Source organism: Pteropus alecto, unplaced genomic scaffold (genome assembly GCF_000325575.1).
Source record: "Pteropus alecto unplaced genomic scaffold, ASM32557v1 scaffold111, whole genome shotgun sequence".
NCBI classification, from domain to species: domain Eukaryota; kingdom Metazoa; phylum Chordata; class Mammalia; order Chiroptera; family Pteropodidae; genus Pteropus; species Pteropus alecto.
In genome coordinates this window covers 668,058-685,202 of record NW_006431915.1, presented here as the reverse complement: position 1 = coordinate 685,202, position 17,145 = coordinate 668,058, and the positions used below count along the sequence as shown (strand labels likewise).

Here is a 17,145-nt window from a genome sequence, read left to right as displayed (position 1 = left end):
AATTCACAGTAATACAGGCCTACGTCAAGAAACAAGAAAAATGTCAAATAAACAAGCTTATCTTACACCTAAAGGAACTAGAAAAAGAACAGCAAACGAAGCCCAAAATGTAGAAGGAAAAAAATACAGATCAAAATGGAAATAAAAAAGTCTTAAAAAACAATACAAAAGATCAATGAAACCAAGAGCTAGTTCTTTTAAAAGATAAACAAAATTGATAAACCTTTAGCCAGACTAATTAAGAAAAAAAGAGGACCCAAACAAATAAAATTAGAAATGAAAGAGAAGTGAAGGTGATACTACAGAAATACAAAGGATTATAAGAAAATACTACAAACTATTATCTGCCAACAAACTGAGACATCCTGCAAGAAATGGATAAATTCCTAGAAATATAATCTTTCAAATTTCGATTGGGAAGAAACAGTTCTGAACAAACTAATAACTACTAATGAAATCAAATCAATAATCAAAACGTCTCAACAAATGTCCCAGACCAGATGGCTTCACAGGTGAATTTTACCAAACATTCAAAGAAGAATGAATACATATTTCAAAAAACTGAGGAAGGCAGGCTTGTAAACTCATTTTATGAGGCCAGCATCAGTGATACCAAAACTAAAGACATTACCAAAAAAAAAATTATAGGCCAATATTCCTGATGAATATACATGCAAAAAATCCTCAAGAAAACATGAGCAAACTCAATTCAGCAACATATTAAAAAGATGATACACCATGATCAAGTGGGATTTATTCCTGGATACAAGGCTATTTCAATGTCCACAAGTCAATTACATGATACACCACATAAAATGAAGGATAAAAATTATATGATCATTATCAGTAGATGCAGCAAAAGAAGTTGACATAATCCAACATCCATTTAGGATAAAAACTCTCAGCACAGTGGGAACAGAGAACAAACTTCAACATAATAAAGGTCATATCTTTGACAAACCCACAGCTGACATTTTTCTTCTAAGATCAGTGACAAGACAAAGATGTTCATTCACTCTCACCACTTTTATACAATATAGGAAGTCCTAACCAGTAAAACTGTCATTATTTGCAGATGACATACCCTAAAGATTCCCTCAAAAAACTATTAGAACTGATAAATTCAGTAAAGTAGCAAGATCCAAAATTAATATTCAGAAATCGGTTGCATTTTTATACACCAATAATGAACTATCGGAAAGAGAAATTAAGAACACAGTCCCATTTACAACTGCATCAAAAAAAAAGTAATAAATTTAACTTTTAACAAGAAGATAAAAGACCTATACTTAGAAAACTATGACAAATAAAGAAACTGAAGATAAAATAAATGGAAGGATGTGCCATGTTCATGGATAGGAAGAATTAATATCATTAAAATGTCCATACTACAGATGCAATCTACAGATTCAAGGCAATTCCTATCAAAATACCACTTGCATTTTTCACAGAACTAGAACTAATAATCCAAAAATTTATATGGAACCAGAAAAGACACCAAATAGTCAATGCAATCTTGAGAAAGAACAAAGTTGGAGGTATCATATAACCTGATATCAAACTACACTACAAGGCTATAGAAATCTAAACAGCATGTTACTGGTATAAAAAGAGACACACAGAATTAATGAAACAGAATAGAGAGTCCAGAAATAAACCCATGCTTATATGGCCAATTAATCAATGGCAAATGAGGCAAGAATATACAATGGGGTAAAGTCAGTCTCTTCAATAAATGGTGTTAATAAAACTGTGACAGATGTATACAAAAAATGAAACTAGTTCACTTTCTTACACTACATACAGGAATAAACTCAAAATGGATTAAAAACTTAAAATACAAGATCCCAGATCATAAATCTCCTAGAAAAGAGCAGACGGTATACTCTTAGTACTATTTTTTTTTTTTTTGAAATATTTTTTTGGATATGTCTCCTTGAGCAAGAGAAAGAGAAGAAAAAAACAAATGAGACTACATCGAACTAAAAAATTTTGGCACAGCAAAAGAAACCATCAACAAAACAAAGACAACCTACTGACTAGGAGAAGATATTCGGCAATGATACATCCAATACAGATTAACATTCAAAATATATAAGGAACTCAAACAACTTAACATCAAAAAAAACAAAGAATTCAATTAAAAAATGGGCATAGGACCAGAATAGACATTTCTCCAAAGAGGACATACAGAAGGCCAATAGAGATATGAAAAGATGCTCAACATCACTAATAATCAGGGAAATGCAAATTAAAACCACAATAAGGTATCGCCTTACACCTGTAAGAATGGCTATCAACAATAAATATTGGCGAAGATGTGAAAAAAAGGCAACCCTAGTGCACTGTTGGTGGAATAGTAAATCATAGAAATAATAGAAAGCAGTATGAAGGTTCTTCAAAAAACTAAAAAATAGAACTACCCTATGACCCAGAAATCCCACTTCTAGGTATTTATTCGAAGCAATCCAAATCACTAATTCGGAAAGACATATGCATCCCTATATTCGCAGCAGCATTATTTACGATAGCCAAGATATGGAAGCACTGATAGACAACTGGATAAGAAGAGGTAGGACATATATACAATGGAATATTTCTCAGCCATAAAAAAGAATGAAATCTTGCCATTTGTGACATGGATGGACCTAGAGGGTGTTATGCTAAGTTAAATAAGGCAGAAAAAGACAAATGCCATATGATTTCACTTATATGTGGAATCTAAAAAGAAAATAAGCAAACAGAAACAGATTTCATAGATACAGAGAACATTTTGATGGTTGCCAGATGGGAGGGTGGCTGGGAGGGTGAGTGAAAAATGAGAAGGGGTTAAGAAGTACAAATTGGCAGTTATAAAAAGTCACAGGAATGTAGAGTACAGCATAGGGAATATAGTCAATAATATTATAATAACTACGTATGATACCAGATGAGTACTAGACTTACCAGGTAGAATACTTTGTAAGTTATATAAATGTCTAATGACTAAGCTATATACCTAAAACTAATATAATATTGTATGTCAACTATAATTGAAAAATTTAAAAAAAAAAACAACAAAAATGGTCCTATTAAATATAAAAAAAAGTCATGCTTCTGCTCAACCAACTCCAGTGGCTTCCCATGGTACTGGGAATAAAGGTCAAAGTCCTTCACATTGTCTTGTAAAATCACATGCAATCTTACATCCCATAATCATTCTGTATTCCTACTATTTAGTGCTAACCAATAGCACTGATGTCCTTGCTTTTCCAATACTCTAAGCACTGGGGCAATTAATTTCTGTTCTTTTGCCTGGACCATCTTCCCCCACAGCCTCCCAATTTAGCTACATGGTTCTCTGACCTCCCTTGGGTCTTTAATGGAATATCACCCTCTCAATGAAAACTTCAATGGCTACCCAATTTAAAAGCCTAAACTGTATTTGTCTCCTAATCCTATCTCCTGCTTTATTTTTTCTCTATATCAGGTACCACTATAGAAGATGCTATATATTTCGTTTATCATTATTACTTTTTTTTTTTATCATTTCCCTCACTGGAATGAAGACCCACAAGGCATTTTGTCCACTTTTGTCATTTTGTCCTTTGGCTACATACCCAAACAACTACACTCGGTCGATAGCAGACACTCACTCAATAAATATTAATGGAATTGGATACATGTCTACTAGTGAGATTATTTGCTTACCTCAATCATATTTTTTTCCAGCTCTTTGCGTTTATTCTCTTCACTTGTCAGATTTTTCTTCTTAAGATCAAAGGCACTTTGAGATTTAGTATTAACTCGCTGAGCTTCTGCAAGAGCATCTTCTAAAGATCGAAGTATACCTCCAGTTTCCTATAATCAGATATACCCAATTGAATCAACATATTTAAATTATGTTAATGTTGTCATTTTCTTGTATGAATTATTTTTTACAAGCTATTTTACTGTCATACTTTTAAGATTAACAAATCAATATGGAGGACGATACCCAATTGAATCCCGTTGCTTATAATTTAATATTTTTTACAGAGTATATTATCTATTCTAACATATATGTCTGACCTTATCTTTTCTTTTTTCCAATTCTTCTATTTCTTGACTAAGTGCTTTTATTTTTTTATCATTCTCACACAACTCCTCTTGAAGCTTTACAATTTTATCCTGCATTTCTTTTAATTCCTCAGCTGAGCGTTCTTTGGTATCTTCAGCCAGCAAAAACTGATAAGCGATATATAAACGACTCAAATGTTCTATTTCTCTCATTACTTTTTGGTACTCCAAGTAGGAAGATCTTTCCTGAAAGAGAAATTACCAATAAAGCATAGCTCAAAACTCATGGCTTCAAACAAATTTGGAAAGAATCGAACTACAGCAACATGTATACAATTTCCCATTACATGATAGATTTTGTCTGGGACTAAGTGATCATGGATTATAAATTTTAGAAAACTTTAACACTAGAACTCTGGATTATTAAGGTAGCATTATACCATCTCTAGTGAATCTTATGTGGCTATTTCTTCTAATATATAATCAGGCAATTGGGATTACCAAAGAAATGTGGATATAAGGTTCAAAGACTGAAGGTAGTAAGAGGTCTATAAATACGACCTATATGACCACCAATGATACACTATTAAATGTATTTTAATAGTACAGTCATCCCTCTGCCTCTGTGGAGGATCTGTTCCAGGGCCCTCTGTGGATACCGAAGTTTGCAGATGCTCAAGTACCTTATATAAAGTGGCATAGTACAAAGTATATGTATTACCAAAATGACTACCCAACATTCATTCAAGTATTTACTCACACATAACTAAACTCGATTTCCATAAAGACTTGCTAGGGCAAACAAAAATAACAATTAAAATTCTTAATTTGCAGATAAAGAAATTCAGAGTAGTTAAATGACCTCTCCTAAATGACAAGACTTAAATCTGTTGTCAGATTTAGAAAGAATTTAGCAAAATTACGTATGAGATCTAGGTTTAAACTTGTGAACTACTGTTTTCTACTAAACTATGCATATAAAAGGAGTACCTTCAAGATTACAATTTTTGAGTTTATCCAATAACACTTATGCTACTATATTAATTCAGAAGACAGCTTTGAGAAGTATCAAATTTTAATGAGAATTTAACAAATTCCTAAATGCACAACTTTGAAAACAATGTGCTATAAATGCGTTCTTTCACTGAAACATTGATTATGATGTCAGTAGCTGCAAAGATTAAAGAAAACCTAATTATCTTTTTTAACACCTTTCACTAACCAATTGCCTTAACAGCAGTAATTGTAGTGATAGCCCCTAATAGTTTAGAAGTTATTCACTCTACCAACAAGGGTTACTAAGACTGCTGCATCTTTAAGAAATGTTGTTCTCTTCCATTCTAATTATCCAAAAAAATCTAGACTTGTTCTCTTCAACAAAGTATTAAAATCTGGCATATCATTATCTGAGATTATGAAGAGCAATCTCCAAAATTATGACTTAATAGATATGAAGCACATGTCCTCTACGAGCAGAAGGCTGAGTATGGGGTACCAACTCTAACTCATTATCCCATCCCAGAAAATAATTTCTAATAAATGGTACACATTTCATCCCTATGTGCATGATCTTGGATACATCACCAATTGTGAGAGACATTCTAGCTTGCTGTCCTCACATACACAGGATATACCTCTTTTAATTTTTGAATTGTTGGAGTAATCTCTTCTTCAAGTATCTGGAAAATAAAGGAAAATCAAAATTTTCAGTCTGTAAATTACCATTAAAAAATTTAAAAAAGGAGAAGTAGCACGACTGGAAAACAGAACTAGGGGAGGGGCAGGATTTCCCTCTTTATAGCAGAGAAACTTTAAATGCAAAACTATGCTCTAAAAATTTCTTATATAAATTTAATTACCGTCTTAATTTCTTTCAGCTTAGCCTCCTTTTTTTCTATAGTTTTCTGGGCAGCTATTTTTTTATATTCATACATCCTGGTTCCAGCTGCTTCTTCTATCATGGACAAAATCTAGAAAGACAATGGCATTAACGTTTTAAGAATCTGAGATAATGAGTCTCATTGGAATTTATATTAAGTATATCATTTAAAGCCTTGGCCTCACTAAGCACCTTACCAAAATAATGGCCCAAATGGACCATAAAAGTTAAGTGTGCAAAATGCATAGTTAGCCATAACCCTAACATTCAAGAAACATTTCTGGCCTTCACTTCGATTCTAACATCAAACTTTATGCTACACTAAGGTTCCAGAGTACATTTCTTTTAAAATTGAAGCCAGTAATTCCTCACTCCTCTTTTCCTTCAAATACAAGTTTTAAAAAAGTAAAGGCTAACATCACCCAGCTTTCATTTTAGAAATTTAAATTGTCCCAAGTAAGACTTCAGCCATTTTGAGACTACAAGGATGAAGCATGGCATTACATCTGCATCTCAACCACAGCACATGCTCTAATAACTTGGGTAAGTACGTTATTAATTTTCTCCGTGCCTCAGCTTCTTCATCCAGAGTACTGATAATATCTCATAGCACTGTTGAGAATTAAACAAAATAATTCATATGAAAGGCACTCTGAAAGAGGCAAGTATTAATCAAATATAATTTTATAAGAAAGGCAATTTTGCCAGCAATCCCTTTTTAGAATTCCTATTCACCATCAAACCCTACCTCAAGAGGATTTCTCTGGAAACCATTTGATTTCTATGTATTTGGCAGATTGCAAATTAGAAGTTTTCCCTCAAGATGTTAAAGAAAATAAGGATGCCCCACATTCAAACTAGACCGATATTATCAATTAGTCTTATTAGCTCTTCTCAACAGAAAGAAATAACTAAAGAGCCCGTGTTTCTATAAAGTATTCATTGCTTCATACCAACTCTTCTCAAGGGGGCTCCAAGAGAAAATGCCCTAAGCAATCCACTGTATGCATGAATTAGTTTCACTCGAATCTTTTTCTGTAGGTTTTTCTATAGGATTTAACTCTGACAATGAAAACACAGTTGAGAAAGGCTGCTTTGTACAGTCAGAATTTCTTTTAATATTGGGCACGTACAACTCCTAGAAAACATAGGCAGTAAGCTCCTTGACATCTGTCTTAGTGATGATTTTTTAGATTTGACACCAAAAGCAACAAAAGCAAAAAACAAGTAGGACTACATCAAACTAAAAAACTTCTGCACAGCAAAAGAAACCATTAACAAAAATGAAAAGACAACCTATGAAATGGGAGAAAATATTTGTAAATCATGTATCTGATATGGTGTTAATATCCAAATACATAACAAACTCAACAGAAAACAAACAATTCAATTCAAAAACGAGCAGAGGATGTGAACAGATATTTTCCCACAGAAGACATACAGATGGCCAACAGGTACATGACAAGGTGCTCAACATCACTAATCATCAGGAAAATGTAAATCTTAATCATAATAAGATATAATCTCACACCTGTTAGGATGGCTATTATCAAAAAGACAAGATAAGTATTGGCAAGGATGTAGAAAAAGGGGAACCCTTGTGCACTAATGGTGGGATTGTAAATTGGTACACCCACGACAGAAAACAGTTTGGAGGTTCCTCAAAAAATTGAAAATAGAAATATGATATGATACAGCAATTGTATTTCTGGGTATTTATCTGAAAGAAACAGACTAACTTGAAAAGGTATCTGCACCCTCATGTTTACCACAGCGTTATTTACAATAGCCGAAACATGAAAACAACCTAAATTGATGGATAAAGAAAATGTGGTATAAAGATACACCTTGTATTATTGCACTTTGCTTTATTGCGCTTTGCAGATGTTGCGTTTTTCACAAATTCTGCAAGACCCTTTGCCAGCAAAAAGATTATGATTAGCTTTACTGTGGTGATCTGGAACCAAATCTGCAATATTTCCAAGGTATGCCTGTCTATGTATACAATGGAACATAATTCAGCCATAAAAAAAGGAAATCTTGCTGTTTGCAATGACACGGATGGACCTTGAGGGCATTATGCCAAAGTCAGTCAGACAGGGAAAGAAAAATACCACATAATCTCATATTTTTTCTCAAAAAGCAAACAAGAGCAAATTCATAGATAAAGAGAACACTGATGGTTGCCAGAGGTGGGGACTGGATGTGGGTAAAATCTGTGGTCCAAGGTATAAACTTCTAATTATAAAATAAATAAGCCCTGGGGATATAATGTACAGCATGGTGACTATAGTTAATAATATTGTATTGTATGTTTGAAAGTTGCTAAGAGTAAATCTTAAAAGTTCTTAGCTGCAACTGTGTGGTGATGTTAACTAGACTTATTGTGGTGATCATTTTGCAACATTTACATATATTGAATCGTTATGTTGTATACCTAAAATTAATGTCGATTTTATTTCAATTAAAAAAATTTTAAAAAATCTGCTTAACAATATCCCTTCACTTTTCTTCTATATACATTCTCATTTAATCCTCAGAACAAACCTAAGGCTAAGATTTTTTATTTCGATTTATGTATTAAAAAACTAAGGTTCATAAGAGTTATGTTATAAAACTAAAAAATATAATCATAATGTAATACTAGGCAGTGTCAAACATTTTTAAAAAAAACTACTTTCTTTATTAATCATTCTTAAATGTTTCCAAGAATTTTAATGAAAAAAAATTGTTTAAAAAAATTGATTATCTAGAAGATTAAAACAGTATCTATTATTACTATTTTTACTATTCATAAGTAGTACTCTTACCTCTGGAGGTTTCATATTCAATACTTTTGTGATTCGGCCCTGAAAATGAAATGGCAAATTTACTATAATGATAACAAATTACAGAGAACAACCTAAAAGCATACATGTTTATTTGCACTGAAGCTATTATATACTAATATACCAATCTTTTGGGAATTCTTTCTTCTACTTACATGAAAAGATGTTTCTTTTATTTGAGACTAAAGGTATCTTATAATTCTAGAATTTTGCTATTTCCTTTCTTAACAGTGATACAAATTACGAGTTATTAAATGATACAAAGTTAACTCAAACCATATTTCTGCAAGTTAATACTAATGATGTAGAAGTCTCCAATTCTAAAAGATAGGTTATATCAATAAATTTAGCATATTAAACATTTGATTTTTTTGAATGACAGCCCTCCAAGATAATTTCTAAAAATAGAATGCATACTTCTAGGTCTCAAATAGAATAGAAAATGTTTTCTTTCAATGCCAGAAAATCATCAAATTAGTACCCCCAAAAAAGACAAATAAAACTCCCCAAAACCCTGCTATCCAACTCTCAGAAAATCATATTACTTCAGATTTAGTTTCATTTGAAGTAAATTTTCAGCTTTGAGGCTGTGATGTAGTGAAAATAATTTTATTTGTCTCATCAGGATCCTGCCATTGACTTTGCTATGACTTTCTCAAAGGATAGCTAGATGGGTCAAGTGCGATAATATAAGGACAAAATAACATTAGCCCTTATTTTTCATTTGAATAAGTCTCTAAAAAAGAAAATTATTAAAAATTTAATACATATTTTAAATAATAAAATACTTTAATACAATACTTTGAAAAGATATAACTTAAAAACTTTTTTACAGTTAGCATGTATTGTTCTTATAGTAACAGAGTAAAATGAAAATTACTTCTAGATGTTCTACAAAATTCAAACATTTACATGTTAGAATACATCAGTACAAATAACCCGCATTTCTTAACAGGTGCCCAAATACCAGCAAAACTGTATATAAAAAAAGAAAAATCTAAAAAGAAAACAAAATTACCTGCATGATGAGAAAGTGAGGGTTGTTAACATTAAGGCCAACAGAACAAAATAGATCTTGTACTCTGGTATTGTTTGCATTTACTCCATTGATTAAATATTTATTTCTGCCACCAATAACCACCTAAAAAGGTAAATATTTTAAAAGATAAATATTTTAAAAGATATGAACACATACATGTTGAGCTAAGATGATAAATTCCAAAATACATTATCTTACATGTGTTTGTTCTGTCCAAATAATGGTAAAGCCAATCTTAGTAAACAGTAGAGGACGTGGGACATGGTGAAAAAGAATACAAGATTAAGTCAGGACAACTGGTTTCTAATCCAGGGACTTTTACTAACTTGTTAGATAATTGCACACAAGCCTCCTAAGGTCCCTGAATTGGATTGAGTCTCTAAGGTCACTTCTAGCTTAGTTTCTAGTATGTGTACATATTTTCTATCCTTCATCACCCTCTTTCTACAGTTTTTCCACACTCAGAGGTTAACCTCTTTTCCTCCACTTTTTACTCATGACGTGCAAATACTTGAAAGAAAAAGAGGAATTGTGGAGCTTCAGCATGGGTTAAGGACAACTTATATTAGACAACAGCTTGTTTAAACTCTACTATAGCACTTATATTGTCATTTATTGGATGGAATTGTCTCACTCCCTTTGAGATCCTAAAGATAGATCGTTTCTCATTCTTTCAATCTATATTTTCCAGGACATTTAAGAATGCTCAGCATATTTCAAGCACTCGATAATGTTGAATAACAGGAAATGTTAATTCTTTTCCTGACAGGATTATTAGGCTGATAGATCATCTATCAATATACTTGAGCAGACCTATTTTACCCATAAGTAATTTAACCAAGTATTTGTTAAAAAATTTTGGTGAAGACATAGGCATAAGGACCACATGAGGACAGAGATTTAAGGTAGATTAGTAGCAGACTTACAGAAAATTCCTTAAGGGTGGTTATTTGATGGATGCTTAATGACAAAGAACAGAATTCTGTCCCAATCTAGACAATGTTTTTTGTTTTTTTTTACTAAGGCTTTCGTTAAAATATAAAGAAATCTGTAAGTTATATAATGCTAAGATAGAGAGTAAATGGGAATTAGAATTTTTAAAAATAAAGCTTTGACAAACTGGAAACACTGACTATAAAAAAAAAGATTTTAAGGGACAAAAGCATTAGTTCCAAAAACCTGCTTACATACAGAAATGGCAGTAACTTGGCTAATAGCGCACATTTAAAAAAATGTAATTTTAAGTAAATCAGATATGAATTCATAAAGTATTATGAACTCTCCAATGTCATATTGAGAAAAATGAAGTAGAAAGAAGTGACAATTCCGCTTAATCCTGACCTAACTAGATCAATTTTTGTACATGGAATTTTAGCTGCCGTTTATTAAAAAAAAAAAAAAAGATATAAAGAACTGGAACAAATTCATATTCGATGTGATCAGACAAGTGAGGGAACTAGAAACAACTAAATATCGAGAGACCCAGAAATATGTGGCTTATAAAACATTTAGATTTAAAGAACATTTAAATATTGAAATATAGAATTAGATTTGCTCTTAGTGCTTTCAAGAGAACTAGGATTAATGTGTAAAACGTGCAGACAGCACTTTAGCTCAATTTATAGGAAAAACTTTCTAATTAGACCTATTCAAAAACAAAACGAATTACCTCAGAAGATAGCAAGATCCCAAGTACTGGTAGGTGTTCCCCACACAGAGAGGATAAGTATGGTTCAAGATTTAGGCATGGTTGAGTGCCTATACTGATAGGTGACTTTTCAGATCCCTTCCAATGCTCTTGGTAAATGGTAAAATTTGCATGATCAAAATTTTAACATAAGGCAGATATTCTTAAGGAATCTAGTCAGTATTTAATGCATTAATTTTGCTCAAAAACTTTCTCTCTGCAGCAAAGTCATAGCACCAAAAAATACATCAGATATGCAAGTTCTTAGGTATCCAACTATTTAGTAGCCACTCACCTGCCTTGTTACTGTAATTTCATCATGGACCTCAAATCCTAAAGGACTTTGCTTTTTGTCAGAATTGTCAAAGGTGATTGAGACTGAGGCTTTGGTAATACCAGCCTGACCATTTTTATAAACTAAATCTTGTAAATTAGAAGCCCGAACCTAAAAGAAAAAAAAAGCTCATTAATTACAAAACTCCATACTGCACAAAATGGCATAAAAAATAGGTTTCTTGTTGGAAAATCACTCACATATATTATCCTTCCAGTAGCCAAAGACAGGCAGTTGCATTCACAGGCAAGGAAAATGGGCAACAACCTGAAATAAATGCCTTTTTCCATAGGACTTTTTCAACCCTGAATTGAATTGTTTTCTACTCCTTTAACAAAAGTTTATTTAAAAGAGTTAAGGGTAGACAGTATCTAAGAATTTCACTGTTATCCAATCTCATTCACAAATCCTGAAAAGGCGTTATAATACAGGCAGAGGTGAATATAGACTCTGGAATAAGACTGCCTTAAAGTAAGAATGACTGAGTGTGAGTGCTGCTCCAAAATAAGATGAACCTTAGGCAACCATTCTAAGTTTCTATTTTCTCACCATAAAAATGGAGTAATAATACCTACCTTTAAAGGACTGCAGTGAAGTATAAGGTAATTCACATAAAGTAAAAAATGTAAATATTGGCAAGTTTCCTAGTTCAACAGGATTCCCTTTAGGTTTCCCAAACTTAAATTCACATGAATCAGAAAGTTTACACTTTACCTGAGACAGGTTGGAGATGCCCAGCAAAAAGCAAATGGAGTCCAATATGTTGGATTTCCCACTGCCATTTAAACCAGTGATGGCATTGAAGAGGGGGTCAAAACCATTGACTTCAGTCCTCTGAGCATAGGACTTGAATCCCTCAAGAACGATTGACTTAATATGCATTTTCACTGATGACCTGGACAAGTAAACCTTTGCTAGGACTCTAATAGGCCACAAAACAGTTCTGTAGAAAACATAAATAATAACACATAAATGGAATGTAAACTTGGAACTATAATGAATATAAACAACTAAAACACAGGAATGACAGCTCAATAGAAATAAAACCTGCCAAGCCAAGCTACTTCCTCTGGTGTAAAGATGTCTTCCTCCAAATTAAAAACATGCAAAAGTTAGTCGGTACCTGGGAGTTAAACTATTAATTCAATCTGGAAGTCAACTACTTATTTTTCCAAGCTTCTCTTCCATCGTTATAATACTCCAGCTAACAGACTACTTACTATTTCACAACCCATTCCTTTTATCCATAACGTACTTCTCCAGATACTGGCACGGTTCACTCTTCTTTACTACACTCACGTCTCTGCCCAAATGTAACCTTACTGTAGTCCTTTCTGACTACCATATATAAATGAGCACCTCTACCCATCCCTTTACTTTTTCCTTCATTGAACTTAGTAATCTGAACAGTACTTATTTGTCTACCCAATCTATCATAATGTAAGTTACTTAAGGATCTTCGCCTACGTCCATTGCTGTGTGCCCAAACATTGCCTGACTCGAGGGCGTGCGAGGGTGGGGTTGGTGTTAGTAAATATTCATTAAATTATGAATCTCATATCCTTCTGCCTCTGGCTTTCACTCAAGCTGTTCCCTCGCTTTCCCGTCAACACTTCCTCGCCCCAGCCCAAGACTTGATAGGAACTAGTCATTCTGCCAGAAACTGTTTAGGACTAATTTTCGTCTGAGGTCCCTTCTTGCTACTACCCCTTCCGCCCCACTGCCCCTATCTCCCGCCAGGAACGCCAGGTTAGGCCCAACCAGTCGCGCGCATGCACCCGCTTCACCGCTGCGTCCGGCTGCCTGGGCTTGAGGCGCCTCAAAAGTTCCTCTTGGTCGGAAAGCGGCTCACCTTGCCCGGCTTCGGGCACTAGGAGGCGAAGCCCACCATAGCGGCTACAACCCTCACTCCGGGTTCTGCATCACGGCCGGAAATATTTATACCTTTGAATTTCGGCGCGAGCAAAGGACCCCACCTTCACTGCCTGGTTCATTGATTGGTGCCTAGGAGATGCCTGACTTAAAGATTTCATTTTTCTCTTCTATAGAACAATCAAAGTGACAGGGAGATAGGAAAGTGGGTCGCGTCAATAGGAGCTCCGGGGATGCGACTTTTTGGGCCTGAAGACTAAAGGAACAGGTAGCCTGTGTTGAGACTGACATCCGGCACACCTCGGGCAGCCCCGCACCTCAGCCCAGGGGCCTCGCGCTCCGCAGTCCCCGCCCCACCTCAGGTCCCATCAGGCTGCGGGCCGCGTCCCGGAGACCCCGCCTTCTCGCGGGCTTGGAGGGAACTCTCTGGTGCAGGTTGCTGTTATCTCAGAGTGACGGAGGCAGGGATGCTGGAAGCCTCAGAATCTCCCCAGATTGGCTCAGATTCCTCAGAAATGGAAGGTGCGCCTCGTTGGAGCTGAAGAAGCGCCGGCCTTCTGAGGATTCTCAGTCGCGTTCTGGCTCCGCCCCTCGCCGGCCACGGACCCTGGCAGGCTTTTTCATCCCTAGCGGCCCGTTGGGGCCGGACGCATACGCTCGCGGCCAAGAGCTGCGCCGAGCCCAGAGGAAAAATTGTGTGGGGCGGGCAGTAGGTTTTGGACAAATAAATGTTCCCCTCCTTCAACTGAAAAAGTAGTCATAGGCAATGGCAGAATTAACGTTTCAGAGAGTTTTTTTTTTTTTTGAGACACAATAGCCAATCGTTCTTGAGCGCTGTGCGCTAGTATTGGGTTTCAAGAGCTTTTTAAAATCTTTGAAGCAACCCTTTGAAATTCGCGATACTGTGCTCATTTTATACATGAGCAAACTGAGTCACAAAAGTTAAGCAGCTTATTCTAAGTAGTAAGTGGAGAAGCTGGCATGTGTTCCTAAGTAGTCTAACTCCAGGCCGCGTACTCTCATTTCGCAGTACTGTTCATGTACAGAATCCGGTGCTACTAATAACATCTTGTGATTTATTAGTGTGTGTTCTTGCCTTAAAAAGAAAAAAAAACTGGCCAGTTTACTCTATTGAGCACATTAATACTAATGAATTACGAAAAGCTTAGCTTCAGAGTGCTGTGTGGTCCTATCGTAGGTTATGTATAGAAAGACGGTGTGGGCGGTATGCTATTTTAGACCATATGTTTAAAGTTCCTTTCTTGTCCCCGGAATGACTGCAGTATTCAACACCAGTCTTTACAAGGAATGTGCCAATGTTTTGAAATTCTTTACCTAAGAGCGTAAATTTTTTGTTGTCGTTTCTTAAAAAAATTGGTTTATTCTTATATCCTACCCCATCCCATAATGTCAGTCATTACAGGCCTGACATTAATTTAGTTAAGCAGTTATCTTTGTCTACCTTAATTCCTGCATCCCCTACATTCCACAGCTGTTTACTTGTATTGATTCTATTTAATCAATACATTTATTTTCAGCTATGTCCCTTTCATCACTGCGAATAAAGAATTTTAATTTGCCAACTAATGTGGATTTTATTAAATTATGAAATAATTTTTTAGGGTGAAAATAGAAGTGTTAATACACATTAGCCTTTGCACTTATTAATAGATTAATAATTAGGTGATATATTTAAGATAAATGGATGAAAACATGCAAATGTACTTTTGCTGGATAAAGACATCTGGGTAGTTACTAGAATATACACATCTAACTACTCCCTCTAAAAGTACTAATTAAAATGAAAATTGCTTATAAAGGGAAAGATTTATATCAGTTTTAGTGCATGCCAGAAACACTAAGGAATTGTTAGTACAGATAGACTTGAAGAAATCATTAATGGCTGACTTACAGTTCTGTCTCCTAAGATCACAGGGAAGCGGAGAAGACCAAGGCACAAAACCACTGATATCTGCTCCCTAAATTGGGGAGAAAATAAAAGTAAACTGTAGGGTAGATGTAGTATCAATAGAACATTGTTCTTGTTTTATCACCATGGATCAAAAGCTTTTGAAAGCTTCAACTCTGGCAGCCAAGTGGAGTCTTAGTCCTTATGTGCAAGGCAGCAGCACTAGCAGGGATATTAAGGTCATAAAGTGGGAACTAGGTCATCTGCTCTTAGAAGGTGTTGGGAGGGAGCCTCTTTTCCTGGTGCACTTTCCTATCTTTGGAGTCCTAACATAGCTTTTATAGGAACCTGGACGAATCTCTCCCTAGAATTTAGAACAAAAAAAATGAAAGGACTTCAACAATGAGAAAAGTTTGATTCATTTTGCTGAAAGATTAATTTTGGGTTCCAAGAGATGAATTGGTAATGATGTGAAATTCATATTATAAAATTGTACTGAGTAACAGCATATTTTGAATATACCAGGTATAACCTGTCTAGCAATCTTGGAAAGAAATGAAGTTGAACATAATTTAAAATGAGAATTAGAAATGGAGGTGATTGTATTCATTCACTTATGGGATCTGGTTCGGCCTATTCGTTTTCATTTCAATGATTATATTGTTTTCAATACTACATATTCTGGTTCTTTTTGAAATCCCCTCATTTCATTATTTCTATTATTTTGCCTCTTTAATCAAGTTAAATATTTTATCTTTTTCAGGAACTTCTATTTCCAGTTTTTGCGTTCCTAACTCTGTTTACAACATTTGCTGATTCTTACTCATAGTGATTTATTTCCTCATATGGTGCTGTTCTGGGATGGGATTGTTTATGGGAATCTCTTATGCCCTGAGTTGTGAGTACCTTCAGAACAATTGTGTGTTTGCTTCTGTCAGAGTTCTTTGGCTCTTAAAGATCCTGAAGCCTTGGTAAATGATTATTTCTGTTGTGGTTCCTGAATTACGCAGAGCTTGTAAATGTATATCAGTTGGAAGCCTCAGATTTTGATTTCTCACAAGTACCTTTTTTTTTTTCCCTCCTATCCAAAGCCCCAGGGAAAGAACAAACTTCTTTGCCTCTTTCCCAGGCAGTTCTTTAAGGCTCCATGTTTTACCGAAGGGCCTCCTTCCAGCTCCTCTGCCTCACTGAAGCTCAAGACCTTGTGCTTGAGCATTAAAACCCAGCTACTGGCTCTTGAGCCTAAGAACCACATATAAAGTGTTGGAGGGCTGACATGGCATCAATTTCTGCTCTTTGAACATTCAATTTGTTTCTGGCACTGAGATTTTCAAGTTTGTTGTTTGTTTATTTTTGCTATTGAGCTTGGTATATGGTTTACATAACAATAATTGTATTTTATCCAGTATGTCTTTGAGTATATAAAGGGAAGTTCAGTCAACCATGTTGGAGGAGGTCTTCTCATTTACTTTTTAGGAAGAACTTGAGTGATCTTTGTTTTGCTCCTGCCAAGCCTTTCTTTCAGATTCTCACATTCCCACATTTGAAGTTGCTTTTCT

General features: G+C 34.8%; 1 protein-coding gene across 2 annotated transcripts in view; it reads right to left on the bottom strand.

Annotated features, from left to right (window-relative positions):
* SMC2 (structural maintenance of chromosomes 2) overlaps positions 1 to 12,748 on the bottom strand; it is a 51,430-nt gene extending 38,682 nt beyond the window's left edge. The window contains exons 1-8 of one of the 2 annotated variants that reach the window (XM_025041282.1): positions 12,520 to 12,748; positions 11,767 to 11,916; positions 9,764 to 9,886; positions 8,728 to 8,766; positions 5,898 to 6,008; positions 5,673 to 5,717; positions 4,051 to 4,284; positions 3,691 to 3,840 (exon numbers count right to left, since the gene is read on the bottom strand). In XM_025041282.1, coding sequence (XP_024897050.1) covers positions 3,691 to 3,840; positions 4,051 to 4,284; positions 5,673 to 5,717; positions 5,898 to 6,008; positions 8,728 to 8,766; positions 9,764 to 9,886; positions 11,767 to 11,916; positions 12,520 to 12,687 — 1,020 coding nt within the window. In that variant the 5' untranslated portion in view covers positions 12,688 to 12,748. The remainder of the gene's footprint in view (positions 1 to 3,690; positions 3,841 to 4,050; positions 4,285 to 5,672; positions 5,718 to 5,897; positions 6,009 to 8,727; positions 8,767 to 9,763; positions 9,887 to 11,766; positions 11,917 to 12,519) is intronic. The other variant, XM_025041286.1, reaches the window with a different exon arrangement.
* Between the last annotated feature and the right edge of the window lie 4,397 nt (positions 12,749 to 17,145).